This window comes from Amblyraja radiata, chromosome 39, assembly GCF_010909765.2.
Source record: "Amblyraja radiata isolate CabotCenter1 chromosome 39, sAmbRad1.1.pri, whole genome shotgun sequence".
Classification (NCBI taxonomy): domain Eukaryota; kingdom Metazoa; phylum Chordata; class Chondrichthyes; order Rajiformes; family Rajidae; genus Amblyraja; species Amblyraja radiata.
This window is the reverse complement of record NC_045994.1, coordinates 1,853,620-1,879,484: the sequence shown is the minus strand read 5'-3', so window position 1 is coordinate 1,879,484 and position 25,865 is coordinate 1,853,620. Positions and strand designations below refer to the sequence as shown.

General features: G+C 45.8%; 1 protein-coding gene across 2 annotated transcripts in view; it reads left to right on the top strand.

The window, feature by feature from the left end:
* The window catches only part of LOC116967273 (cytosolic purine 5'-nucleotidase-like), a 188,029-nt gene that overhangs the window by 77,821 nt on the left and 84,343 nt on the right, over positions 1-25,865 (top strand). For both annotated transcript variants that reach the window (XM_033013760.1, XM_033013759.1), the window contains exon 3: positions 2,087-2,204. In XM_033013760.1, coding sequence (XP_032869651.1) covers positions 2,087-2,204 — 118 coding nt within the window. The remainder of the gene's footprint in view (positions 1-2,086; positions 2,205-25,865) is intronic.

Below are 25,865 nucleotides of genomic sequence, written 5' to 3'. Positions count from 1 at the left end.
CGCTTACTCCTCGTTCTCACAGTCACCTTCCTTCGCTCTTCCTGTAGCCTTGGCGTGACAACCTCACTGCAGGTCTTGTCCAGGAAACTCGTTTTCCCGGATGTTCCTGAGGTCATCAAGTTGCTTCTTCAGTGCCCCAACACGGTCCTTCAGGAGCTGAACCTGGACACACTTACCACAGTTGTAGCAACCAGAGGCACAATCAGTGTCTCTGACCTCCCCCATCCTGCAAGCATCCCCTCACAAGGGGGGGGGGGGGTACTTCCCCCACTGGCTGCTCCCCTAGAGCAACCTTGCTTATATTGGCTAATTAATTGCCTAATTTGCCAATTTACCAATTCCTCAATTAATTCCTGCTGCTGACCTTGAAGGTATGTGTTCGAGGCTGGTCCCGCCCGTGTTTTTCTACTTTCCCTCTGACTCACCGAATTCCAACCAAGCTGCATCTGGCTGCTCCTGCTCTCCCATTCTCCCACCTTCAGCCTCACATATCACATACACAACTCTGCTATCCACCCGGGTTTGATCCTGACCTCCAGTGCCGTTTGTGATATGATTAAATATTTTCCCTGTGATAGTATGGGTTTCGCTAGGGTGTTCCAGTTTTCTCCCGTCTCGATGAACCTGCTGGTTTGTAGGTTAATTGGCCACTATAAAGTACTCCTCCTGTAGCTGGGTGGCAGAAGAGTCAGCAAGCTGTTAACGGCATATGAGAGGGAATCATTTACACTAAAATAAGATGGAGAAATGGGATTGATTAGCCACATGGCTTCTTCCATTATGTGAGGAAATATGGGAAGCTACACTAGCTGAAGGTTGACCATTGATTGTATTAAAGTGTCTACAGACAAGGGTAAGAATAAATCATTGGCAAGGCACTGATCAGTTGGAAATTTGTTTGAAGAAATGGCAGATGGAGTTTCATCTGTACAAGTGTGAAGAGGTATATTTTGGGAGGTCAAATGTAAAAGGAAAGTGTGCAGTACATGGTGGGACTCTTTGGAGCATTGATGTATCAGGGAATCTTGGGGTTGAAATCTATAGCTCCGTGAAAGGAGCAACATAAGTAGCTAGAATAGTAAAACCTGTTTAGAGTACGCTGATCTTTCTCGTTTGGATCATTGACGATTAGACTCATGAAGTGCTGTTGCAGTCGTATAAAACTTTGAAAAGTCCACATTTGAAGTATTACATGCAGTTATAACTGCTGCATTACTGGAAGAATGTGGAGACTATGGAGAGGGTACAGAAGACTCTACTAGGATATTGCCTGGATTGTAGTGTTGTTTTGATACTTTTTTCATCTTTTTAATTTTTTTATTATATATATTTTTTAAATAACATAAGGAGAGGTTGGACATACTTGTTTTCTCTGGAGCATCAGATGCTGGAGGAATGCCTGATAGAAGAATATCAGACTTTCAGAAGCAGAGATAGATTAGTGGGTCAGAATCTTTTTCACAGGGTGGAAATGTACAGCACTACAGGGCATAGGTTTCAGGTTGTAAAGAAATGAGCCAAACTGGAGTGATACAGTTTAGAGCAGTGAGGTTGACATCATCTTCAGCACATATAGTTTGGACGGAGGAAGCTGATCCTGTGATGTACTGTTTTAATGTTCTATGTTCCATAAAATCAATTCTACCTGCACAAGAAAATGGGATTCTGAAATGGTATTAAAAAGGAAGTGATTGATATTCCAAATAGAATCTGAATTCAGCAGCAGAAAATGATAAAAACTAATTAAACAGCCCCCCTAGTGCAGTCTATAGATCCCAAATGGCCACTGTCACCCACTTAGCTGCGTCAATCTCCTCAGAATGGGAGCAAGTCATCCTTGACCCGAAGGAACTGCTGGAGGCAGCAATGCAGAATATTGAGAAGACAATGCTGAAATAATTACTTATGCTATCCTTGGCAGGAACTAGAATCTTAAATGTCACAATAAGACAGGAAATAAATTGAAAAATAACTCTTTGCTGAGTCAATTTAATTATTTTCTTTATGGCATTGCTGTAAGGCTGACCTGCCTATTGAAATACATCTGACACCTCTGTGAAGATATTGAACTGTTTTTCATTTACAGTGTACAGATCTCCGGAGTATGAAGAGCTGGCTTTTCAGCTGATGGTAAATCATCTGGTATCCATCGGATATCCCCAGGAATTGCTTCTCTACACCTACGATCCAACCTTCCCCACCAGGTAAAACTCGTTTCTTGCCTTTCATAATATAAAGAGAAAAGATCGGAAATACTTAGTCAGAGACTAGGTGCTAGTGAAAAGTCATCATTGAAATGTTAGTGTTACCGTTACCGTTCTCTGCCTGACCTGAGTACTTCCAGCATTCTCTGTTGATGTTTCAGATTTCCAGCATCTGCTTTTTCCTTTGTAGTTCCTGTTTCACTGTTCACCTGGGACATATCACAATCATAGACACAAAATGCTGGAGTAACTCAGCGGGACAGGCAGTATTTCTGCATGGAAGGAATGGGTGACGTCACCCATTTTGTCTCTTCAGAGCTGCTGCCTGACCCGCTGAGCTACTCCAGCATTTTGTATCTATCTTCGGTGTAAACCAGCATCTGCAGTTTCTTCCTACACAAATCACAATCACACTGATATTTGGTATTTCAGTTACCGTTTTTCTTATGGGAGCTGAGTACTACTCCACTCTCATCAGAATCACTTTGTAGTGTCCAAGATAGAAGAACTATAATTTGTAAAAGTTTCATATCTATATAACTAAAAGTCTCATCTTGACCACTTCCTCGCTGCGCTGTGTATTAATTTTAGAAATAACGCTACCCTATATCGCTATGATTTTTGGCCATCTTACTCACAGTCCTCGTCCGCTGAGGCAGCCCCGAGGATGAAAAATAAAAAAGTTATGAGTGTTTAAAAAATCTTGAGATTAGCTGATTGGTCCTCTCGCCTGTCAATCACCATGATGAAGGTAACTCCCCTTCCGGGGGTGCAGGACTGTAAAACCACGATGCCTGGGCGTGAGTCAGTCACTCTGGAAGAACGCGAGGTAGAGGCCACAACTGTGATTCTAAGCAGTGAATCAACTGAACTGTGAGTCTGCAATGTCCTTGCAATAAATGATTTGTTAGCCCTTATTGAAAATGCAATAAGCTGTTTGGCCTGCCCTGTGCTTGAAACTGCAATGGAAATGAAATGAAAATGCAGTGAGCTGTTTGGCCTGTCCTGTGCTTGAAACTGCAATGGAAATGGAAATGAAATGAAAATGCAATTAGCTGTTTAGCCAGCCCTGTGCTTGAAACTGCAATGGAAATGGAAATGGAAATGGAAATGAAATGAAATTAGTTGTTTGGCCTGCCCTGTGCTTGAAATTGAAATGGAAATGAAATGAAATGAAGATCGACAAAACTGCTGGAGAAACTCAGCGGGTGCGGCAGCATCTATGGAGAGAAAGAAATAGGCAACGTTTCGAGCCGGAACCCTTCTTCAGACTGATGTAGGGTGGGGGGGGGGGGGGGGTGGGAAGAAGAAAGGAAGAGGAGCAGCCAGAAGGCTGAGGGAAAGCTGAGAAGGGGAGGAGACAATAAGGGCTACCGGAAATTGGAGAAGTCATTGTTCATGCCGCTGGGGTATAAACTGCCCAAGCGAAATATGAGGTGCTGCTCCTCCAATTGCCGGTGGTGCTCACTTTGGCCATGGAGGGGGCCCAGAACAGAAAGGTCGGATTCGGAATGGGAGGGGGAGTTGAAGTGCCGAGCCACACGGAGATCAGGAAGGTTATTGTGGACCGAGCGGAGGTGTTCGGCGAAACGATCGCCAAGCCTACGCTTGGTCTCACTGATGTAGATCAGCTGACATCTAGAGAGCGCTTTTTTCCGGAAGTGGCGGCGCTGCCTTGCAGCTGCGGCTCGCCTGCAGTCCGTTTGTCTTTTCTGGTTTTTTTGTCCCGTTGTTGCAGTTTATTTTGGTTTATTTAGTTGTGTATGTGTGGGTGGTGGGTGTGGTATGTTTTTTGACTCTTCCTTCGGGGGGGGGGGGGTGCGACCTTTCCTGCCGTATCCCCCCGTCTACGTGTCTGTCTGCGCTGAGGCCTATCGCGGAGCTGGTGGCCTCCAACTGCGACCGACCTCGAGGCTGCAGAGGCAGAGCCAGGACTTACCAACGCGAGGCTGGCCGACTTCGGGGCTGTGGTTGCGGTGCGACCCAACTTCCGACCCGACTTTGGAGCCTCGGAGACTCGGCCGCGGGCCAGTGGACGACATCGTCGGGAGCTCACAGGTTGGTGACCTGTTTTTCCGGAGCTCCCGCAACTACAGCTGCGTCCGCTCGACTGGAGGGCGGCAGCTTCGACAGCCCCGGGCCGCGGAGTTTGAACCGGCCCGTTTGCGGAGCACGGATTCAGCCGCGGGACTTACTTACCATCACCCGGCGGGGTCGCAACATCAGAGGCTTGGATTGCCTCAGCGCAGAGGGAGAGCAAGGAGGGAAGGGACAATGACTTTGGGACTTTATACTGTGTTGAGTGTTTGTTATTTATTCTATGTTATGACTGCAGGCTAAACCATTTTGTTGCACTGAAAAGTGCAATGACAATAAATTGAATCCAATCCAAAGAGGTTGGAGGAGGTGCAGGTGACCCTCTGTCGCACCTGGAACGACTGCTCGGGTCCTTGAATGGAGTCGAGGGGGGAGGTAAAGCGACAAGTGTAGCATTTCTTGCAGCTGCAAGGGAAAGTGCCTGGGGAGGGGGTGGTACGGGTGGGAAAGGAAGAATTGACCAGGGAGTTACAGAGGGAGCAGACAGGGGGGGGGAGATGGGAAGATGTGGCGAGTGGTGGGGTCATGTTGGAGGTGGCGAAAATAACGGAGGACTATTTGTTGTATGTGACGGCTAGTGGGGTGGAAGGTGAGGACTAGGGAGACTCTGTCCTTGTTACGAGTGGGAGGATGGCGAGAGACAGCAGTTTTACGGGGTATTGAAGAAACCCTGGTGAGAGCCTCATCCATAGTAGGGGAGGGGAACCCCTGTTCCCTGAAGAATTAGGACATTTCCGATGCCCTGGTGTGGAACACCTCATACTGGGAGCAGATAGATGGAGGAGTTGGGAGTAAGGTTTGAAATGAAATGAGTTGTTTATCCTGCCTGAAACCACTAATTTCGGCCCACAAGGCCCCTATTAGCCAAAAACCAGTCCAATTTGCCCCAAATGCCCAGATTATCCCAGGAGGAGCATTTTGGCCCAATGGGCCCGTGCTAGGCCTGGAAAAGTCCAGAAAAAGTGACCTTCACTGAGATTTCACTCAGATTCTTTTTTTAAAGAGCCCCTTCGGCTCATCAAGCCTGTACTAGCCCAGGAGGAGTCCTTTCGGCCCATCAGTAAGTATTCCCCCTGCAACTATTAAACCTCACCCCAGTATTTTTCTCCCTCCCTTTATTGGCTCCCTGTGAGATCTAGGCCAGGATAGACTTTCCTCCTTCATTGCTGTGATCTGTAGAAAAAGATTAAAAATGTCTAAAATTGATTCTCCATCCTCTCCCCCTTCTCTCTCACGGAGTCTATCACCTGTTTTGGGCAGAATTTTTGGCAGTTTCTGAGCTACCAGCCCTGAGTGACTGAGCTGCCAACCCACCAGGCTTGAGTGACTGAGCTGCCAGCCCACCAGGCTTGAGTGACTGAGCTGCCAGCCCACCAGGCCTGAGTGACTGAGCTGCCAGCCTGCCAGGCCTGAGTGACTGAGCTGCCAGCGGCCAGGCCTGAGTGACTGAGCTGCCAGCCCACCAGGCCTGAGTGACTGAGCTGCCAGCCTGCCAGGCCTGAGTAACTGAGCTGCCAGCCCGCCAGGCCTGAGTGACTGACCTGCCAGCCCATCAGGCCTGAGTAACTGAGCTGCCAGCCCACCAGGCCTGAGTGACTGAGCTGCCAGCCCGCCAGGCCTGAGTGACTGAGCTGCCAGCCCACCAGGCCTGAGTAACTGAGCTGCCAGCCCACCAGGCCTGAGTGACTGAGCTGCCAGCCCACCAGGCCTGAGTGACTGACCTGCCAGCCCGCCAGGCCTGAGTGACTGAGCTGCCAGCCCACCAGGCCTGAGTGACTGACATGCCTGCCCAAGAATACATTCGGCCCACAATGTCCATACTATCCCTCTGGAAACCAGTCCCTTTGGCCCACAACACCTATACTAGCGCTCCAGATATTCCCCCCTCCCCCCCCCCCCCCACCAACTGGCCACCAATATTGGAATTGGTGGAGAGGTGGAATATTGCATAGGGGGATCGACCCTCCTGTGTGATCATGGGACCCGATGGGTCCCACTTAGTCTAGTTCTATTCTATATCTATACTATTACTAAAACTCTCATCTTGACCATTTCCGGTCTGCGTTGTTTTCACATTTGCGCAAAGACGGTACCCTATATCGCTAGGATTTTTCACCATCTTTCTCACAATTCTCCTCTGCTCCATGCTCACAAAGTTTTGTTCCGATCGGTGGAATATTAGAAAAGTTATGATGGCTTAAAACATTGTGAGATCAGAAGATTGGTCTTCTCACCTGTCTGTCACCATGAAGGTAACGCCCCTTATGGGGGTGAGGAGAATAAAGCCCTGGAGGCCGGACAGCCCGTCAGTCAGCCCAGAAGCCATGAGTGAGAGTTGAGTCCAGAACTGTGAGTCCACAAGTCGTGAGTGAGTGAACTGTGAGTCCACAAGCCACGAGTGCCTGAACTGTGAATCCGGAAGTCGCGCCGAGTCCAGAAGTCACGCCGAGTCCGGAAGTTGCGCCGAGTCCGGATGTCAAGCTGAGTCCGGAAATCAAGCCTGAGTCCAAAGGTCCACAAGCTGTGAGTGACTGAACTGTGAGTCCACAAGCCATAAGTGACTGAATTGTGAGTCCACAAGCCGTGACTGAACTGTGAGTCCACAAGCCGTGAATGACTGAACTGTGAGTCCACAAGCCGTGAGTGACTGAACCGTGAGTCCACAAGCCATGGCTCAGTGAACTGTGAGTCCACATGGTGTGGCTGAGTGAACTGTGAGTCCACAAGCGGTGGCTGAGTGAACTGTGAGTCCACATGCCGTGGCTGAGTGAACTGAGAGTCCACAAGCCATGGCTGAGTGAACTGTGAGACCACAAGCTGTGGCTGAGTGAACTGTGAGTCCACAAGACGTGGCTGAGTGAACTGTGAGCCCACAAACCGTGGCTGAGTGAACTGTGAGTCGTGTCTGTGTCCCTCCCCCGGCTGCTGGATGCTCCCCTCTCCCCCACCGCCCCCCGACAGTCCTGCCTGAAGCCGACCCCCTCTTCCAGCCGCAGAATGCAACAGATACAAGAAGAATGAATGGACTGAATAAATCTCCTCTTTAAATTGTTGTTATATTTTAAGTCATTCACATTTTAAGCTTTAATAAATCCCTTTTCCACTTGCCGTGCCTGACATCTGCACCTGCGCTGTAATACCCGCGTGTTCTACTTCACAATGTGAACCCCATGGGAGGGAATGGTTGCGCCGCCAGAGAGCTGTTAAAAGTGGAGGGTGGGGGGGGTGGGCGACCAGGCCTCCCGTGTGAGAATGGGACCCTCCTGTTAGGAAATGAGACAGGTCAGGTGACGGAGGTATGTGTTGGGGAGCACTTCGGGTCCAGTGATCACAATGCCATTAGTCAGAACTGGATTGAGATTTTTGATTGGAGAAAGGCTAACTTTGAGGAGATGCGAAAGGATTTAAAAGGAGTGAATTGGGGCATTTAGTTTTATGGGAAGGATGTAGTAGAAGGAGGACATTTAAAGGTGACATTTTAAGGGTACAGAATCTTTATGTCCCTGTTCGGTTGAAAGGAAAGAGTAATAATTGGAAAGAGCCTGTTTCCGTGCTGTAATTGTTATATGGTTATATGGTCCCACTTGGTCTCGTTTATCTTTAAATATGATAGTCTCTGCAAATGAGATGATGTGCAGTGTTACTGATAATACAATGAAACTTTGTGGTGATAGAAAGTATTACATTTAACCTCGGGAAATGGGGTATTGTCCAAGAATTGGTGAATGGAGATGTGGTGCAAAGGAAAAGCAACAGTATTTTTTTGTAATGGTACATGTAACTACAGCACCTCTAAAAAGGTTCAAAACTACATTTTCAATTTTTTAATATTATAGAAAGATTACTAAAGTTAAAAAAATTAAATGTATTAATTAAATTGCACAGTCAGGCCCATACACATTCTATGCAGCTTATAGGACAATGATCCATCATAGACACCAAAAGCGAGGAAAGAAATGCATACCAGCACCTTTTTCTCTATAAGAGGGGGCAGAAGAAGATGTCTGGAATAGGAGAGATTAGGTACATGGGGAGGTTGCACAAATTTTGGTTGTTTTCTCCAGAATGCTGGAAGTTAATGGGAGACCAGATAGAAGAATATAAAATTGAAATATTTATTTTCTCAAATAGCTTTCTATCAACAAAAAAATGTTAAATCATTGTAATAACCAACATTTGTAAGTAAGACATATGACTCTTTGATATATAAAAATCAGAATTGTAGTTTATAGAGCTCTATTGGGCGGGAGCAGAGAGAGTCATAGAGTGATACAGTGTGGAAACAGGCCCTTCGGCCCAACTCACCCACACCAGCCAACATGTCCCAGCTACACCAGTCCCATGAGCCTGCGCTTAGTCCATATCCCTCTAAACCTGTCCAATCCATGTACCTGTCTGTTTCTTAAATGGTGGGATAGTCCCAGCCTCAACTACCTCCTCTGGCAGCTTGTTCCATACACCCACCACCCTTTGTGTGAAAAAGTTACCCCTCAGATTCCTATTAAATCTATTCCACTTCATCTTGAACCTATGTCCTCTGGTCCCCAATTCCCCAACTCTGGGCAAAAGACGCTGCATCTACCCGATCTATTCCTCTCATGATTTTGTCCACTATAAGATCTCCCCTCATCCTCCTATGCTCCATGGAATAGAGACCCAACCTACTCAACTTCTCCCAAAAGCTCACATCCTCTAGTCCTGTTAACATTATCGTAAATCTTTTCTGAACCCTTTCAAACTTGACAATATCTTTCCAATAACATGGTGCCCAAAATTGAACACGATATTCTAAATGCGATCTCACCAACATCTTATACAACTGCAACATGACCTCCCAACTTCTATCCTCAATACTCTGACTGATGAAGGCCAAAGTGCCAAAAACCTTTTTGACCACCTTATCTACCTGCAAATCGACCTTCAAGTAATCATGCACCTGTACTCCTAGATCCCTCTGCTCTACAACACCACTCAGAGGCCTACCATTTACTATTTAGGTCCTGCCCTTGTTCGACATCCCAAAATGCAACACCTCACATTTCTCTGTATTAAATTCCATCAACCATTCCTCCACCCACCTGGCCAATCGATTCAGATCCTGCTGCAATCGCTCACAACCATCTTCACTATCTGCAAAACCACTAACTTTTGTATCGTCAGCAAACTTGCTAATCTTGCCCTGTTTGTTCTCATCCAAATCACTGATGTAGATGGCAAACAGTAACGGGCCCAGCACCAAACCCTGAGGCACACCACTAGTTACAGGACTCCAGTCCGAGAAGTTACCTTTGCTTCCTTCCAAGGAGCCAATTTGCTATCCATTCAGCTATCTCTCCTTGGATCCCATGCGATCTAACCTTCTAGAGCAGCCTACCACATGGAACCTTGTTGAATGCCTTACTGAAGTCCAGGTTCTGCCCTCATCTACCTTTTTGGTCACGTCTTCAAAAAAATCAATTAGATTTGTGAGACACGACCTCCTACGCGCAAAACTATGCTGACTATCCCTAATCAGCCGTTGCCATTCCAAATGCCTGTATAACCTATCCCTCAGAATACTCTCCAGTAACTTACCAACTACAGATGTTAAGCCCACTGACCTATAGTTCCCAGCATTTTCCCTGCAGCCCTTCTTGAATAGAGGCACAACATTTGCCACCCTCCAATCTTCCGGCACCTCTCCTGTATTTAAGGACGACTCGAAAATTTCAACCAAGGCTCCCGCAATTTCCCCTCTAATTTCCCACAATGTCCTCAGATATATCTGATCATGCCCTGGAGATTTGTCTGTCATTAAACACGACAGTACCTTCAGTACTTCTTCGACAGTAACCCTGACTGTTCTCAAGACACTTCCAATGACTGCTCCAATTTCCTCCGTCCTTCTGTCTTTCTCCTCGGTAAATACAGAGGAGAAATACTCATTGAGGACCTTGCCCATCTCCTGTGGCTCCACACAGAGGTGACCGTTTTGATTCCTGAGATGTCCCACTCTCTCTCTAATGACCCTTTTTCCCCTTATGTATTTATAAAATCTTTTGGGATTGTCCTTAATGCTACCCACCAAAGCTATCTCCTGGCCCCTTTTTGCCCTTCTGATATCCTTTTTTAGTTTACTCCTTAGTTCCTGAAACTCCTCCAGGGATGCACTTGATCCCAGCTGCCTATACCTGTCCCATGCATCCTTGTTTTTGACTAATGTCTCAATTTCCCTCGCCAGCCAAGCTTCCTTACATTTGCCTCCTTTACCCTTCACTCTTACAGGGACGTACACATCCTGTGCTTTCTTCAGTACATTTTTAAAAACATCCCACTTGGCCGATGTTCCTTTCCCCTCTAATAACCTGGTCCAGTCAACTTGAGCAAGACCTTCTCTCATACCCTCAAAGTTGACCTTACCCCAGTTGAGCATTTTAACGCGTGGACCCTCTCCGTCCCTATCCATTACTATCTTAAACCTCATCGAACTGTGGTCACTGGTCCCAAAAGGCTCCTCCACACATTCATTAACCTGCCCTTCCTATTTTCCCTATACTAGATCCAGCGCTGCCCTCTCAACGTGTGGGGGTCTCCACATACTGTTTAAGAAAACTCTCTTGAATACTTTTGAGTAATTGCACCTAAATCTAAACCCTTCACGCTATGATTTTCCCAGTCTATATTGGGAAAGTTAAAATCCCCTACTACAACAACCTTATTTGACCTGCAGCTGTCTGCAATCTCCTGGCATATTTGTTCTTCTAATTCCCGTTGACTATTCGGGGGTCTGTAGTACACGCCCAACAAGGTGATCATCCCTTTCTTGTTCCTCAGCTCCACCCATATAGCCTCACCAGATGAACCGTTCGTAATGTCACCTCTGAACACAGCCGTGACATCCTCCTTAACCAACAATGCACCCTCACCCCTGTCTTTCCCTCACCCCTGTCTCTCCTGACGCTCCTGCACCCCGGAACATTGAGCTGCCAGTCCTGCCCCTCCCTTAAGCAGGTTTCAGTCTTGACGACAACGTCCCAGCAGCTCGTACCTATCCACACCTTGAGCACATCTACCTTACCCGTCAGGCCCTTTGAATTAAAATACAAGCAGTTTAAACCAACCCTCCTTCCTGGAGGGACTTGGCCGTTTTGCCATTTAGAAATGTTCCAGGGTCTCAACCTGAAAGATCACCTATTCCTTTTCTCTAGAGATGCTGTCTGACCCGCTGAGCTACTCCAGCTTTTTGTGTCTATCTCCATTTTGTGTTTAGGCTGGGTTAGTGGGAGATTGTGGGCATTAGCAGGGTGCCTCCCTGGCCATGCCTTTCACTGCTACTTTAATCTCCCACAGCTGAGTCATCCCTCGGATATCTGCGCTGCTCTCATTGTGATCCCCAGTTTGTTCCCAAATGGAATCACTCCACCATTGGCTATATATAGTTCCTTTTGCAATAAGCCGTTAGCTCTGAAAATCCCAATGTAAATCAATCCTCCTCTCTATCTTCCTTTGAACCTTTCGGTCACCGTTTAAAAGCTACCTCTTTGGCCAAGCTGTTGACTATCTCCCCAAACATTTCCCCGGAACCAGTGTCGATTTTTTTGATAACGTTCAAACTCCTTGGGGCATTCCTGCTGGAGTCCCTTTTTGCAATCAACTTAAGCCAGCTCTGTAGCCTCCTTTACTCCACAGTAAACCCGACACATCCAATTTCATCTTCTCCCTCTCAAACCACAGGTTGAACTTCATCATTTTATATCACTACCTCCTCGAGGTTCCTTTATCCTAGCCCCCTAATCAAATCCGGTTTGTTACACTACATCAAATCTAGAATTGCCTTTTCCTTGGCAGGCTCCACTAGTTGCTCTGAGAAGCCATCTCGCAGTCACTCCACAAATTCCTTCTCTTGGGATCCAGCACCAACCTGTTTTACCAGTCTACATTATATTGAATTCCCCCATGACCACTATAACATTGCCTTCCTGATGTAATTTATACCCTACTTCCTGGCTACTGTTTGGATGTCTGTATATAACTTCCATCGGGGTCTTTTTAACCTTGCAGTTTCTTAGCTCTACCCACTGTGATTCTACATCTTCTGATCGGTATGTCATCCCTTGTAAGGATGGAATTTCATTCCTTGTCGGCAGAGCCACTCCACCCCCTCTGCTCACCTGCCTGTCATTTCGATACGATATGCAATAATAGACAATAGACAATAGGTGCAGTAGGCCATTCCGCCCTTCCTTGGATGTTCAGCTCGCAGCTCTGATCCTTTTTCAGCCCCATCTCCATAATGCCAACAACGTTGTACCTACCAATTTCTAACTGTGCTGTAAGCCCATCCACTATCTTTCATATAGTGTGTGCACTCAAATACAATGCTTTTAGTTAAGTTTTCACACCCCGCTTCTCAAATTGGCCCCCATTTTGCCTGACCTTAAACTCTTATCACTTCATAATCTTCCCTACCCTTTAACTTCATCCACCCATTTCCAGTTTGTTGAACCCACCCCCTATTTGCTGAATTGCTGCTCTGGTACCCACCCCCTGCCATTCTCATTTAAACCCTCCCGAGTAGCAAACCTCCCTGCAAGGATGTTGGGGCCCCACCAGTTCAGGTGCAAATCATACCTCTTGTACAGGTCACCACTGCCCCACAAGAGACCCCAGTGGTCCAAACATTTGAACCTGTCCCCTGCACAGCCACACATTCATCTCTCCTCTCCTCTTATTGCCACTCTCACTAGCACGTGGCACAGATATTAATACCGAGCCTGGATTTTAACCTTTTGCCCAACTCCCTATGTTATGCACAACAAATTCTGGCCGCTCACCCTCCCCCCTTGTAAAATGTTCTGCAGCCACTCCGAGACGTCCGGGTCCCTGGCACCAGAGAGGCAACAGTCCATCCTGCCACAGAATCTCCCGTCTGTCCCACAAACTATCGAGTCTCTTATCACTATGGCTAGGCTGGCCTCGCCCTACCCCACTGTGCCTTAGAGCCAGGCTCCCTGCCACAGACCTGGCTGCTGCTGCTCTCCCCTTAATGGTCACCCCTCAACAGTATCCAAAGTGTTTTTTCCCCTGTTTTGCAGGGAAATGGCCACAGAAGATTCCTACTCTGGTGGTCACCCACCTACTTGGAAAACCCTAGATTCTGTTCTACTGTAACATTTTATTGTCTCACTTTATGTAAAGAAAAATACATTTCAGTCTTTCACATTTCTGCATCTTTCCTCATCATACTCAATCTTCCAACTTCTTGCCCACTCACTTAATTTGTCTATATCCCTTCAGGCCATTTATGTCCGTCGCACAACTTTATAGCCTGTCCATGTTTGCATTATGTGCATGTTGAGTGGATGCCCTTCATTCAATGTGTAGGTCGGATCATGACTGCTCATGCATTTTTGTTTAGCTTTCCAAAAGTGGCCTCAGTAACATATCCATGTCCAGGATGAACCCTTCTCTTATCTCAATCTATAATGGTGCAAACAGTGATCTAAGTGCACATTAAGAGCTTTATGCAAATACTTCAGAGCTTGAGCAACTTTTCTCAGTCAGAGGTTGAGTTCAATGACTTTGTTACTTGGATTTTCTTTAAAGATAACCGTTGGATTATCAATGATTAAATGAAAGTCCAATTGATGAACCACTTTCTGAATCAAACAAGAAATGTGCATGGATCAGGGAAAATGTATCAGGGAAAATGATCGGCATGCATCAGGGAAAATGTTGAGAATATTATTCAAAAAATTCAGCCAGGTCATCAGTGTTTCATGCGAAACCTCTCAAATGTATATTACAGTGCCCTCCATAATGTTTGGGACAAAGAGCCATAATTTATTTATTCGCCTCTGTACTCCACAATTTGAGATTTGCAATAGAAAAAAAATCACTTGTGGTTAAAGTGCACATTGTGTCGGGTTTTAATAAAGACCATTATTATGCAGTTTGGTTTTGCCATGTAGAAATTATAGCAGTGTTTATACATAGTCCTCCCATTTCTGGCCACCATAATGTTTGGGACACAGCAATGCCATGTAAATTAAAGTAGTCATGTTTAGTATTTTGTTGCATATCCTTGGGCAGTAACTTCTCTCCACCATAATGTGCTCTTGCCATCACTGATATGTTAATCGTCGCCTCATCTGTCCACGAGACCTTTTTCCAGAACTGTGGTTGCTCTTTTAACTACTTCTTGACAAACTGTGACCTGGCCATCCTATTTTTGCGGCTAACCAGTGGTTTGCATCTTGCAGTATTTCTGTTCATGAAGTCTTCTGCAGACAGTGGTCGTTGACAATTCCACACCTGACTCCTGAAGAGTGTTTCTGATCTGTCAGACAGCTGTTTGTGGATTGTTCTTTATTATAGAGAGAATTCTTCTGTCATCAGCTGTGGAGGTCTTCCTTGGTCTGCCAGTCCATTTGCGATTAGTAAGCTCACCAGTGCTCTCTTTCTTCTTAATGATGTTCCAAACTGTTGATTTTGGTATGCCTAAGGTTTGGCTGATGTCTCTAACAGTTTTATTCTCGTTTCTCAGTCTCATAATGGCTTGTTTATGTAAGCATGCACGTACAACAGGCAGTGAAGAAAGCGAATGGCATGTTTGGGACAATGGATATGGGGAGAAGGCAGGAACGGGTTAATGATTGGGGATGATCAGCCATGATCACATTTAATGGCTCGAAGGGCCGAATGGCCTACTCCTGCAATATTGTCTATTGTCTATTGTCTATTTGACTTTCATTGGCACAACTTTGGTCCTGTTGATAAACTGCAATAAAAGTTTCTAAAAGTGATGGAAAGACTGGAGGAAGGACTAGGTGCTGAGAACTCTCGTATACCTGCATTAAGGAGGGAATTAAAAACACCTGAGCAATTACAAACACCTGTGAAGGAAGCCATGTGTCCCAAACATTATTGTGCCCTGAGATGGGGGGATGAGGTATAAACACAGCTGTAATTTCTACATGGTGAAACCAAAATAGATAATAAATATATAATAAAATCTCAAATTGTGGAGTACAGAGGCAAATAAATAAATGATGGGTCTTTGTCCCAAACATTATGGAGGGGACTGTACATTGCCACACTGAACCGCCAGTCAAAATTGCTTCTCTGAATTTTGAATAATTATTTTAAATAGCTCTTTGGCAAAGGTAGGTTTTGTTACCTGGAGCATGTCTGCTTTTCTGTTTCTGACAACTCGTGAATGAGGAGGCCAATAATTGGCGGGGGTGGTGTGAGGGTGGGGGGGAGAGGGATGGCTGGCATCATTGTGGGTCAGTGTTCTTTTGTCAGCTATAAAATGGGAGACTCAACCTCACACAAAGATGTATCATTAGCATTAATATCCAACATAGAAAACTGCATACAATTCCCACGTGTGAAAAACTAGAAATGTGCCAAGCCAGTGATGTATCACAAGGTATGAAAGGGGGTTTTTTTTTAAAACGTTTAAAAAATGGATAATATTCAGAACAATTGTCGATTATTCATGATAAAATGTAATGAAGATATGTGGGGTAAGTTTTTTTACACAGATACCCCTGTAGTAGTGGGGGCTTGGAACACATTGCCAGGGTTGGTGGTGGAGGCAGATACGATAGTGGTGTTTAAGGGCCTTTTAGATAGGCGTATGGATATGCAGGGAATAGAGGGATATGAGAGATATATACAGAGATAAGATCATTTCAATTTGGTATTATGTTCAGTACAAACATTGTGGGCCAAAGGGCCCATTTCTGTGCTGTACTGTGCTATTTTCTATAAATGTAGGATTTAGCCTAAATGATGGAGCTAAAAACCTACACAAAATGCATAGGACAGAAATCTGGAATAAAACAGGCAGTGTCAGTGGAAAGAGAAACAGAGTTAACATTCAACTGATGATCTTTTATCGAAAGCTTTTGCTTTGATCCAGTTATTACAGTGACAAATTTCATTTGATAGGCTACATAATGGAAAATTTTAATATGAATCGGGAAGCATTTATTCCACCTCTGATAAATGATTTCCTTCAGGCACCTTCTCAGATAGGGCACGAGATCTAAAGTTCCTTCAGATCTATATTTGATTGATGACGGATTAAGAAATGGGTACGGCGAATGAACTCAGGGCAAGGATAGGTATGTGCGATGAGGACACTCTAACCATTGTGGAAAGATGGCTAAGGCAGGTACTTGGCTGGCAGTTTTATATTCCTAGCTACAGGTGCTGCATGAGAGAGAGAGGAGGGGTTTTACTGATTAAGGAAAAGGTTACAGCAGTTGTTTGAGATGACATTACTGATGGTTCATCCAGTAAAGCTGTATGAGCGGAGACATAAAAAGGGGATGTTCACGTACTATCAGCTCCAAATATTCAACGGCTCCAAGACAAACCAGGTTGGCGTAATAGGGGATTTTAACTTCCCCAATGACACTGGGACTGCTATAGCATCAAGGGCTTTGACAGAGTGGAATTTGCCAAATGTGTTCTGGAAAGTTTCCTTAACCAATATGTAGAGGGCCCTACAAGGAACTACAAAGCGACACTTTCGGAAGAGCTAGTGACTGAAGTGTCAGTGGGTGAGCCTTTTTTTCCCCCAGCGATCACAGTTTTATTAGCTTTAAAATAGTACTAGACTAAGTGGGATCTGTTAGGTCCCTGTCACATGGGAGGCCTGGTCCCCCAACACAACCTGTTCCCCAACGCAATATTGCTCCACTCACGCATAGCCCCCAACTGTGCAGGCACGGCTCATTTCTCCTCATCCCCCGGCACTCCCCCCCTCCTCCTCTTCACCCTCCCTCTCATTTCCCCTCTCCTCCTCCCCTCCCCCAATTCCTCCCTCACCTCTCCCTCTCCCTTCCCCTAACCTCAGTCACCCCTTCCCTCCATACAAAGCAGCATCTGCAGTTCCTTCCTCCACAGGCCATTCATTGTTAGCTGTGATTTAGATCCCGTTGACTTGACGATTGGACCAGTTTGCATCGTGTGTGTGTGTGAGTTACTCAAACTCCGCACAAACTGCTCGGCAACCCTGCAACCCGACTCCTCCCTCGTTCTGCCCATTCCAGCTCAGCCACCGCTCAGCCCGTCCCCGTCCTGTCCGACTGCCCGCTGCTGCCGCTTGGCCCGTCCCCACCCTGCCCACCCGCCTACCTGCCTACTTGCTCGCTGCCGCCGCCGGGCTGCGGGGGGTGGGGGGATGGAGTCGGTGTTTGCCACGGTGGGCACCATGAGTTTCGATGACCTGGTGGAGAAGATCTCCTCCGAGAAGGCCGTGAGGATGAGTTACCGCAACAGCGGAGGAGGAGACGGAGCCGGGGGGGACGGGTAGACAGGACTGCCATTTCCGCAGAGGGCATGCGGGGGTGAGTGATGAGGGAGAGAGAGACGGGGCCAGGGCCTCCACTGGGCCTCCACTGAACCCCCCCCCCCCCCCCCCCCCCCCGGTGGTGGGGGAGATGGTAGACAAGTTACTGTGAGGAGGGGAGAGAGGAGTTTGTGAGTGAGGCGGGACAGGAAGGCCATGGCATTGACTGACAGGAGAAGAGACCAATCTGCGTGGCGCTGACTGAAGGATTCTGCGCATGCGCGGTTTTTAAGATTTCTAAACCTCGATAACTTTTACAATATACCTCCGATCGGAACAAAACTTGTTGCACTCATAGCACAGGACGGTGAGTAACCTGGCAACAAATCGTAGCACTATCGCGCACCCGTTTTTGCATAAGTAGAAAAACCCCGCAAACCGGAAGAGCACAAGATCAGAGTTTTAGAGATAGATAGATACAGACAGACAGACAGATAGATGGATAACGGATAGGGCTGGTCTACAAATAAAGTTCTGAATTGGGGCAAGGCCAACTTGGATGGTATTAGACATAAATTTGCAAAGTTGATTGGAGTAGGTTTGTGGGCAAAGGGGCATCTGGAATGTGGGCTGCTTTTAAAGATGTGATGGTGAGAGTTCAAAGCATAAACCTGTTAACGTGAAGGCTTGGCAGGTGGGCGTAAAGAAGCCGATGAGGAGAGAAATTGAGGCTCTGGTTAGGAATAAAAAGGAGGCATGGGCAGGTATCGGCAGCTGGGGTCAAGTGTATCCCCGGAGGAGTTTAGGGGAATGAGGACTATGCGTAAGAAGAAAACCAGGAGGGCAAAAAGGCCGCAAGAGATAGCTCTAGCAGATAAGTTTAAGGAGAGTCAAAGATTTACGCACATTTTGGGAAAGAGAGTAGTTAGAGAGAGAGCAAGGCCCCTCAGAAACCAGTATCAATTTAGTTATTGTGTATCGAGGTACTGTGAAAATCTTTTGTTGCGTGCTATCCAGTCAGCAGAAAGACAATACTGGGACCTCTTTTGGGGAAGGTGCGACCTGTACAGAAAGGACGGGTTGCACTTGAACTCAAGGGGGACCAATATCCTGGCGGGGAGATTTGCAAAGGCTACTGGGGAGACGTTAAACTAGTATGGTTGGGGGAAGGGACTCAAATTGGGAAAGCTAGCAGTCAGTGTGTGAAGCAGGGGCAGAGAATGGTAGCACTCTGACCCAAAATGTAGGGGAGAGAGAAGAAAAAGAAAATAATCAGAGAATAAGAGAGGGTGGGTTTCTTAAATGTGTATATTTTAATGCTAGGAGCATTGTAAGAAAAGTGGATGAACTTAGAGCCTGGATTGACACCTGGAAGTATGATGTTGTGGCGATCAGTGAAACATGGTTGCAGGAGGGCTGTGATTGGAAACTAAATATTCCAGGATTTCGTTGCTTCAGGTGTGATAGAATTGGAGGGGCAAGAGGTGGAGGTGTTGCATTGCTTATCAGGGAAGATATTACAGCAGTGCTTTGGCAGGATAGATTAGAGGGCTCGTCAAGGAAGGCTATTTGGGTGGAACTGAGAAATGGGAAAGGGGTAGCAACACTTATAGGGGTGTATTATAGACCGCCAAATGGGGAGCGAGAATTGGAAGAGCAAATATGTAAGGAGATTGCAGATATTAGTAGTAAGCACAAGTTGGTAATTGTGGGAGATTTCAATTTTCCACACATAGACTGGGAAACGCATTCTGTAAATGGGCTGGATGGGTTGGAGTTTGTAAAATGTGTGCAGGATAGTTTTTTGCAACAATACATAGAAGTACCTACTAGAGAAGGGGCGGTACTGGACCTCCTGTTAGGAAATGAGATGGGTCAGGTGGCAGAGGTATGCGTTGGGGAACAGTTCGGGTCCAGTGATCACAATACCATTAGTTTCAATATAATTATGGAGAGGGACAAAACTGGACCTAGGGTTGAGATTTTTGATTGGAGAAAGGCTAACTTTGAGGAGATGCGAAAGGATTTAAAAGGAGTAAATTGGGACAGTTTGTTTTATGGGAAAGATGTGGAAGAGAAATGGAGTACATTTAAAGGTGAAACTTTAAGAGTACAGAATCTTTATGTCCCTGTTCGGTTGAAAGGAAATCGTAAAAATTGTAAAGAGCCATGGTTTTCAAGGGAAATTGGACACTTGGTTCGGAAAAAGAGGGAGATCTACAATAGTTATAGGCAGCATGGAATAAATGAGGTGCTTGAGGAGTATAAAGAATGTAAAAAGAATCTTAAGAAAGAAATTAGAAAAGCTAAAAGAAGATATGAGGTTGCTTTGGCAAGTAAGGTAAAAGTAAATCCGAAGGGTTTCTACCGCTATATTAATAGCAAAAGGATAACGAGGGATAAAATTGGTCCATTAGAGAGTCAGAGTGGCCAACTATCTGCAGAGCCAAAAGAGATGGGGGAGATATTGAACAGTTTCTTTTCTTCGGTATTCACCAAGGAGAAGGATATTGAATTATGTGAGGTAAGGGAAACAAGTAGAGTAGCTATGGAAACTATGAGGATCAAAGAAGAGGAAGTACTGACACTTTTGAGAAATATAAAAGTGGATAAGTCTCCAGGTCCGGACAGGATATTCCCTAGGACATTGAGGGAAGTTAGTGTAGAAATAGCAGGGGCTATGGCAGAAATATTTCAAATGTCATTAGAAACGGGAATAGTGCCGGAGGATTGGCGTACTGCGCATGTTGTTCCATTGTTTAAAAAGGGGTCTAAGAGTAAACCTAGCAATTATAGACCTGTTAGTTTGACGTCAGTGGTGGGCAAATTAATGGAAAGAATACTTAGAGATAATATATATAAGCATCTGGATAAACAGGGTCTGATTAGGAACAGTCAACATGGATTTGTGCCTGGAAGGTCATGTTTAACTAATCTTCTTGAATTTTTTGAAGATGTTACTCGGGAAATTGATGAGGGTAAAGCAGTGGATGTTGTGTATATGGACTTCAGTAAGGCCTTTGACAAGGTTCCTCATGGAAGGTTGGTTAAGAAGGTTCAATGGTTGGGTATAAATGGTGGAGTAGCAAGATGGATTCAACAGTGGCTGAATGGGAGATGCCAGAGAGTAATGGTGGATGGTTGTTTGTCAGGTTGGAGGCCAGTGACGAGTGGGGTGCCACAGGGATCTGTGTTGGGTCCACTGTTGTTTGTCATGTACATCAATGATCTGGACGATGGTGTGGTAAATTGGATTAGTAAGTATGCAGATGATACTAAGATAGGTGGGGTTGCGGGTAATGAAGTAGAGTTTCAAAGTCTACAGAGAGATTTATGCCAGTTGGAAGAGTGGGCTGAAAGATGGCAGATGGAGTTTAATGCTGATAAGTGTGAGGTGCTACATCTTGGCAGGACAAATCAAAATAGGACGTACATGGTAAATGGTAGGGAATTGAAGAATGTAGGTGAACAGAGGGATCTGGGAATAACTGTGCACAGTTCCATGAAAGTGGAATCTCATGTAGATAGGGTGGTAAAGAAAGCTTTTGGTGTGCTGGCCTTTATAAATCAGAGCATTGAGTATAGAAGTTGGGATGTAATGTTAAAATTGTACAAGGCATTGGTGAGGCCAATTCTGGAGTATGGTGTACAATTTTGGTCGCCTAATTATAGGAAGGATGTCAACAAAATAGAGAGAGTACAGAGGAGATTTACTAGAATGTTGCCTGGGTTTCAGCAACTAAGTTACAGAGAAAGGTTGAACAAGTTAGGGCTTTATTCTTTGGAGCGCAGAAGGTTAAGGGGGGACTTGATAGAGGTTTTTAAAATGATGAGAGGGATAGACAGAGTTGACGTGGAAAAGCTTTTCCCACTGAGAGTAGGGAAGATTCAAACAAGGGGACATGACTTGAGAATTAAGGGACTGAAGTTTAGGGGTAACATGAGGGGGAACTTCTTTACTCAGAGAGTGGTAGCTGTGTGGAATGAGCTTCCAGTGAAGGTGGTGGAGGCAGGTTCGTTTTTATCATTTAAAAATAAATTGGATAGTTATATGGATGGGAAAGGAATGGAGGGTTATGGTCTGAGCGCAGGTATATGGGACTAGGGGAGATTATGTGTTCGGCACGGACTAGAGGGGTCGAGATGGCCTGTTTCCGTGCTGTAATTGTTATATGGTTATATGGTTAATACATGATTACAATCAAGCGATGTACAGTGTATAGATATATGATATTGGAATAACGTGTAGTGATAGGTAAAGCCAGCAAAGTGCAATCAAAGATATTCCAAGGGTCACCAATGAGGTAGATAGTAGTTCAGGACTGCTCTCTGGTTGTGGTAGGATGATTCAGTTGCCTGATAACAGCTGGGAAGATATTGTCCCACATTCTGGAGTAGTGTGTTTTCACACTTCTATACTTTGTGCCTGATGGGAGAGGGGAGAAGAGTCCAGGGTGCGACTAATCCTTGATTATGCTGCTGGCCTTGGCAGCATGAGATATAAATGGAGTAAATGGGAGGTTGGTTTGTGTGATGGTCTGGGCTGCTTCCACAATTCGCTGCAATTCCTTGTGGTCTTGGATGGAGCTGTTCCCAAACCAACCTGTGATGCATCCTGTTAACATGCTTTCTATGGTCCATCTGTAGAAGTTGGTGAGAGTTGTAGGGGGACATGCTGAGCTTCCTAAGCCTTCAAGGGAAGTAGAAGCATTGGTGTGCTTTCTTGGTCGTTGCTTGTGGTCTTCTTAAAGCGGGTGGGTACCTCAGAATGGAATAGGGAGAGATTAAATGTCCGCGAATAATCCCGCTAGCTGGTCCGCACAGCTACTAAGGACACGGCCAGGAACTCTGTCTGGTTCAGTTGCTTTTTGTGGGTTTACCTTCAGGAAGGCCGATCTACCCTGTGCAACACTCACCCTAGGTAGAGGCACACTTGAGTCTGTGGGGCCAAGTGTCTCCCCTCTGTTGGCCTGCTCAATGCAAGGATAGAAAGCATTCAGTTCATCGGGTACGGTCATACTATCACCAATGATATTGCCTGAACCTGTTTTGCAGCCAGTTATATTATTCAGGCCTTGCCACGGGGTGGGAGATTGCAACCTTCACATGGTCTGCCCTGTTTCGACGAATGCAATCAACCCGGCGTTCACAATCAAATAAGATCAAACAGAACAAGTTGTCCTACAACTTTAGGCTGTGCACACCATACGCAAGAAGAAGAAGAAGAAGAAGAAGAAGACCTTGCACATTCTCTGTATGTACGAGTGATTACACTGGGACTCAAGTTTGTCCAGTATTACCTCTTGGCATCCGTGATGGCAATCAGAGATCATTGCGGGCCTTCATGTACCGCTCCGGATTGTTTGACTTGTATGAAGCAGACCTGGCCTTAACCTGTGAATGTACCTCGCGGTTCATCCAAGGTTTCCATCATCATCCATGACTGACTTCGTCGGCATGCAATCTTCCACACACTTGCTGATAAAAGTCAGTCACGCCAGTGGCGTACTCATTCAGGTTAGCTGCGGAATCCCTGAATATGGACCAGTCCACTAACTCAAAGCAGTCGCGTAAGATGTCATCCGCGTCCGTTGACCAGCATTTCACAACTCTCTGCACTGGAACCTCCTGCTTGAATACTTGTTTGTTGGCAGGGAGTGGAGGCACAGCTAGGTGACCAGAATATACGGAATGTGGTTGAGGGACAGAGTGGTAGTGAGATGATGTGAGATGAACCAACCATAGATGAACCAAAGCGTTCATCTCTGTGAGGAGCCGCACTCGATGAACAAGATCCTCAATGAGTATTTCCCCTCTGTTTTTACCTTGGAGAAAGACATGAAGATTGAGAAACTTGGGACAGTTAGTGTGGATGTCTTGAGGACAGTCCATGTTGCAGTCGAGGAGGTCCTGCACATCCTATGGCACATGAAGCCACTTTCCCATAAATCTCCCAAACCTGATCAAATATATTGGAGGACACTGTGGGAAGTTAGAGAAGAAATTGCAGGAGCCCTGGCTGAGATAAATGAATCATCATTTGACATGAATGAGGTGCCGGAAGACTGCAAGGTGGTTAATGTTGTGCTTGAGAGAGGATTCTGAGGGATAAGATATATATACATTTGTATAGACAGAAGCTATCAGGGATAGTCAATATGATTTTGTACTTGGGAGATCATGTCTCGTGAATTTGATTGAGTTTTTTAAAAGAGTAACCAAGAAGGTTGATGAGGGAATGCTATGGGCGTTGTCTATATGGACTTCAGTGAGGCCTTTGATAAGATTTCACATGGTGCTCTGGAAGGTTAGATCGCAGGTCATCCAGGGAGAGCTAGTTGCCTAGATGCAGAAATATCTTCATGGAAGGAAGCAGAGGGTGGAAGGTTGTTTTCTGACTGGAGTTCTATGACTAGTGGTGTACCTCAGAGATTGGTGCTGAGGCCATTGCTCTTTATTGGTTATATCAACGATGTAGATGAGAATGTAAAAGGCATGATTAGTAAGTTTGCAGCTGAGACCAATGTTAGTTGTATCATAGACATGGTGGTATCATGAAGAGGGTTATCAAGAATTACTGCATGAGCTTGATCAGCTGGTCAAGTGGCCTGAAGAATGGCTAATGGAGTTCAATGCTGATAATTGTGAGGTGTTTCATTTTGAAAAGTCAAAGCAGGGAAGTCTTCACAGTGAATGGTAGGCCCCTGGGGAAAGTTGTAGAGAAGAGGGATTTAGGAGTACAGATGCACATATTCTGAAAGTGGCAGCACAGGTAGATTGGGTAGCAAAGAAGGCTTTTGTTTCATTGGCCTTCATTGTTCACGATATTGAGTGTAAAAGTTGGGACATACTAGCAGTGGTACAAAACATTGGTAAGGCTGCATTTGGAGTATTGTGTTCAGTTTTGGTTACCTTGCTGAAAATAACGCAGTGATGATGCCAGGACTGAAGGGCTTGAGCCATTGGGAGAGATTGGACAAGCTAGGAATTGATACCTTGGAGCGCAGGATAGTGTACTAGACCAAGCGCGGACCCGCTCCCCAACACAATATTCCACTACTCACCCATACACGACGCGATGTTCAGCGAAAATGGCGATCCCGGCCCGGCAAGCCTCCCCCAACTCCGCAGGTGCGGCTGACGGGGCCGGCAGGTGGGAGCGCAGTTAATGATAAAAATAAAATAAACCTTTATTAAGGGAATAACTTGGAATTTACTTTGTCAAATGGAACAAAACTTGCTACTGCACACCACAGGCGAATGGTGAGTAAGGTGCCCCTAAAATTGAAGTGCTATCGTATACCGTTTTGGCTGTATTTCGGGAACATATATATACAAACAAATATATATACATACAAGATGAGAGTATGTATCTTGTATCCACTAGACCACATGGGAGGGGTGGTCCCCAAACGCAATATTCCACCACTCATCCATCGTCCCAAACTGCGCAGGCGCGGCTGACAGGTTCCCGTTGTGACGCCAGAGATCCCCGTTGTGACGCGAGTCACAGCAACCCTCCCCAACTGTGCCTCGCCATCCCTCTTCCAACCCCTATCCTCCTCCATTCCTCCTTCATCCCCAATACTCCGACCCCCTCTTCACCCTCCCTGTTCTCTCCCCTCTCCTCCTCCCCTCCTCCACTTCCTCCCTCACCTCTCCCTCCCTCTTTCCCCTACCCTCAGTCACTCCCTCCATAACCCCTCTACCCTCCCTATCCCCCTCCTCTCCCTCTATCTCCCTGCTCCCCCACTCCTCACTTCTCCCCTATCCCACTCCCCCACTAAAGACAATGTTTAAATAACATTTCTCCTCCGCCCCTCCCTCACTCCCTCCCTCTCCTTACAACAATGTAACAAATCTCTCATTGCACTGGGTGGAACAGTTTATGTAAATGAGATCCCATTGTGACGTCACGCTGCTAACTGCCAGTGGAACGCAGGTGAGGGGCAGTTTATGTAAATTAGATTTCATTGTGACATCATAGCTGCTAACTGCCAGTGCAGATGAAAGATTTCTTTCAAAGTGGGGTTTTGTAAAATTAAAAATATGAATAACTTGTAAAATATAACATAAATCTGAACAAAACTTGATACACAAGACCACAGGACAATAGTGAGTAAGGTGGTCCAAAATTTGTAGCTCTATCCTGGACCGTCTTGGCATAATTCAGGGCATAAATCACAGACATACACGCACACGCACTCACAAACAAACAAGATGAGAGTTTTAGTAATATATAGATATAGATAGATAAAATCATGAGGGGAATTAATAGG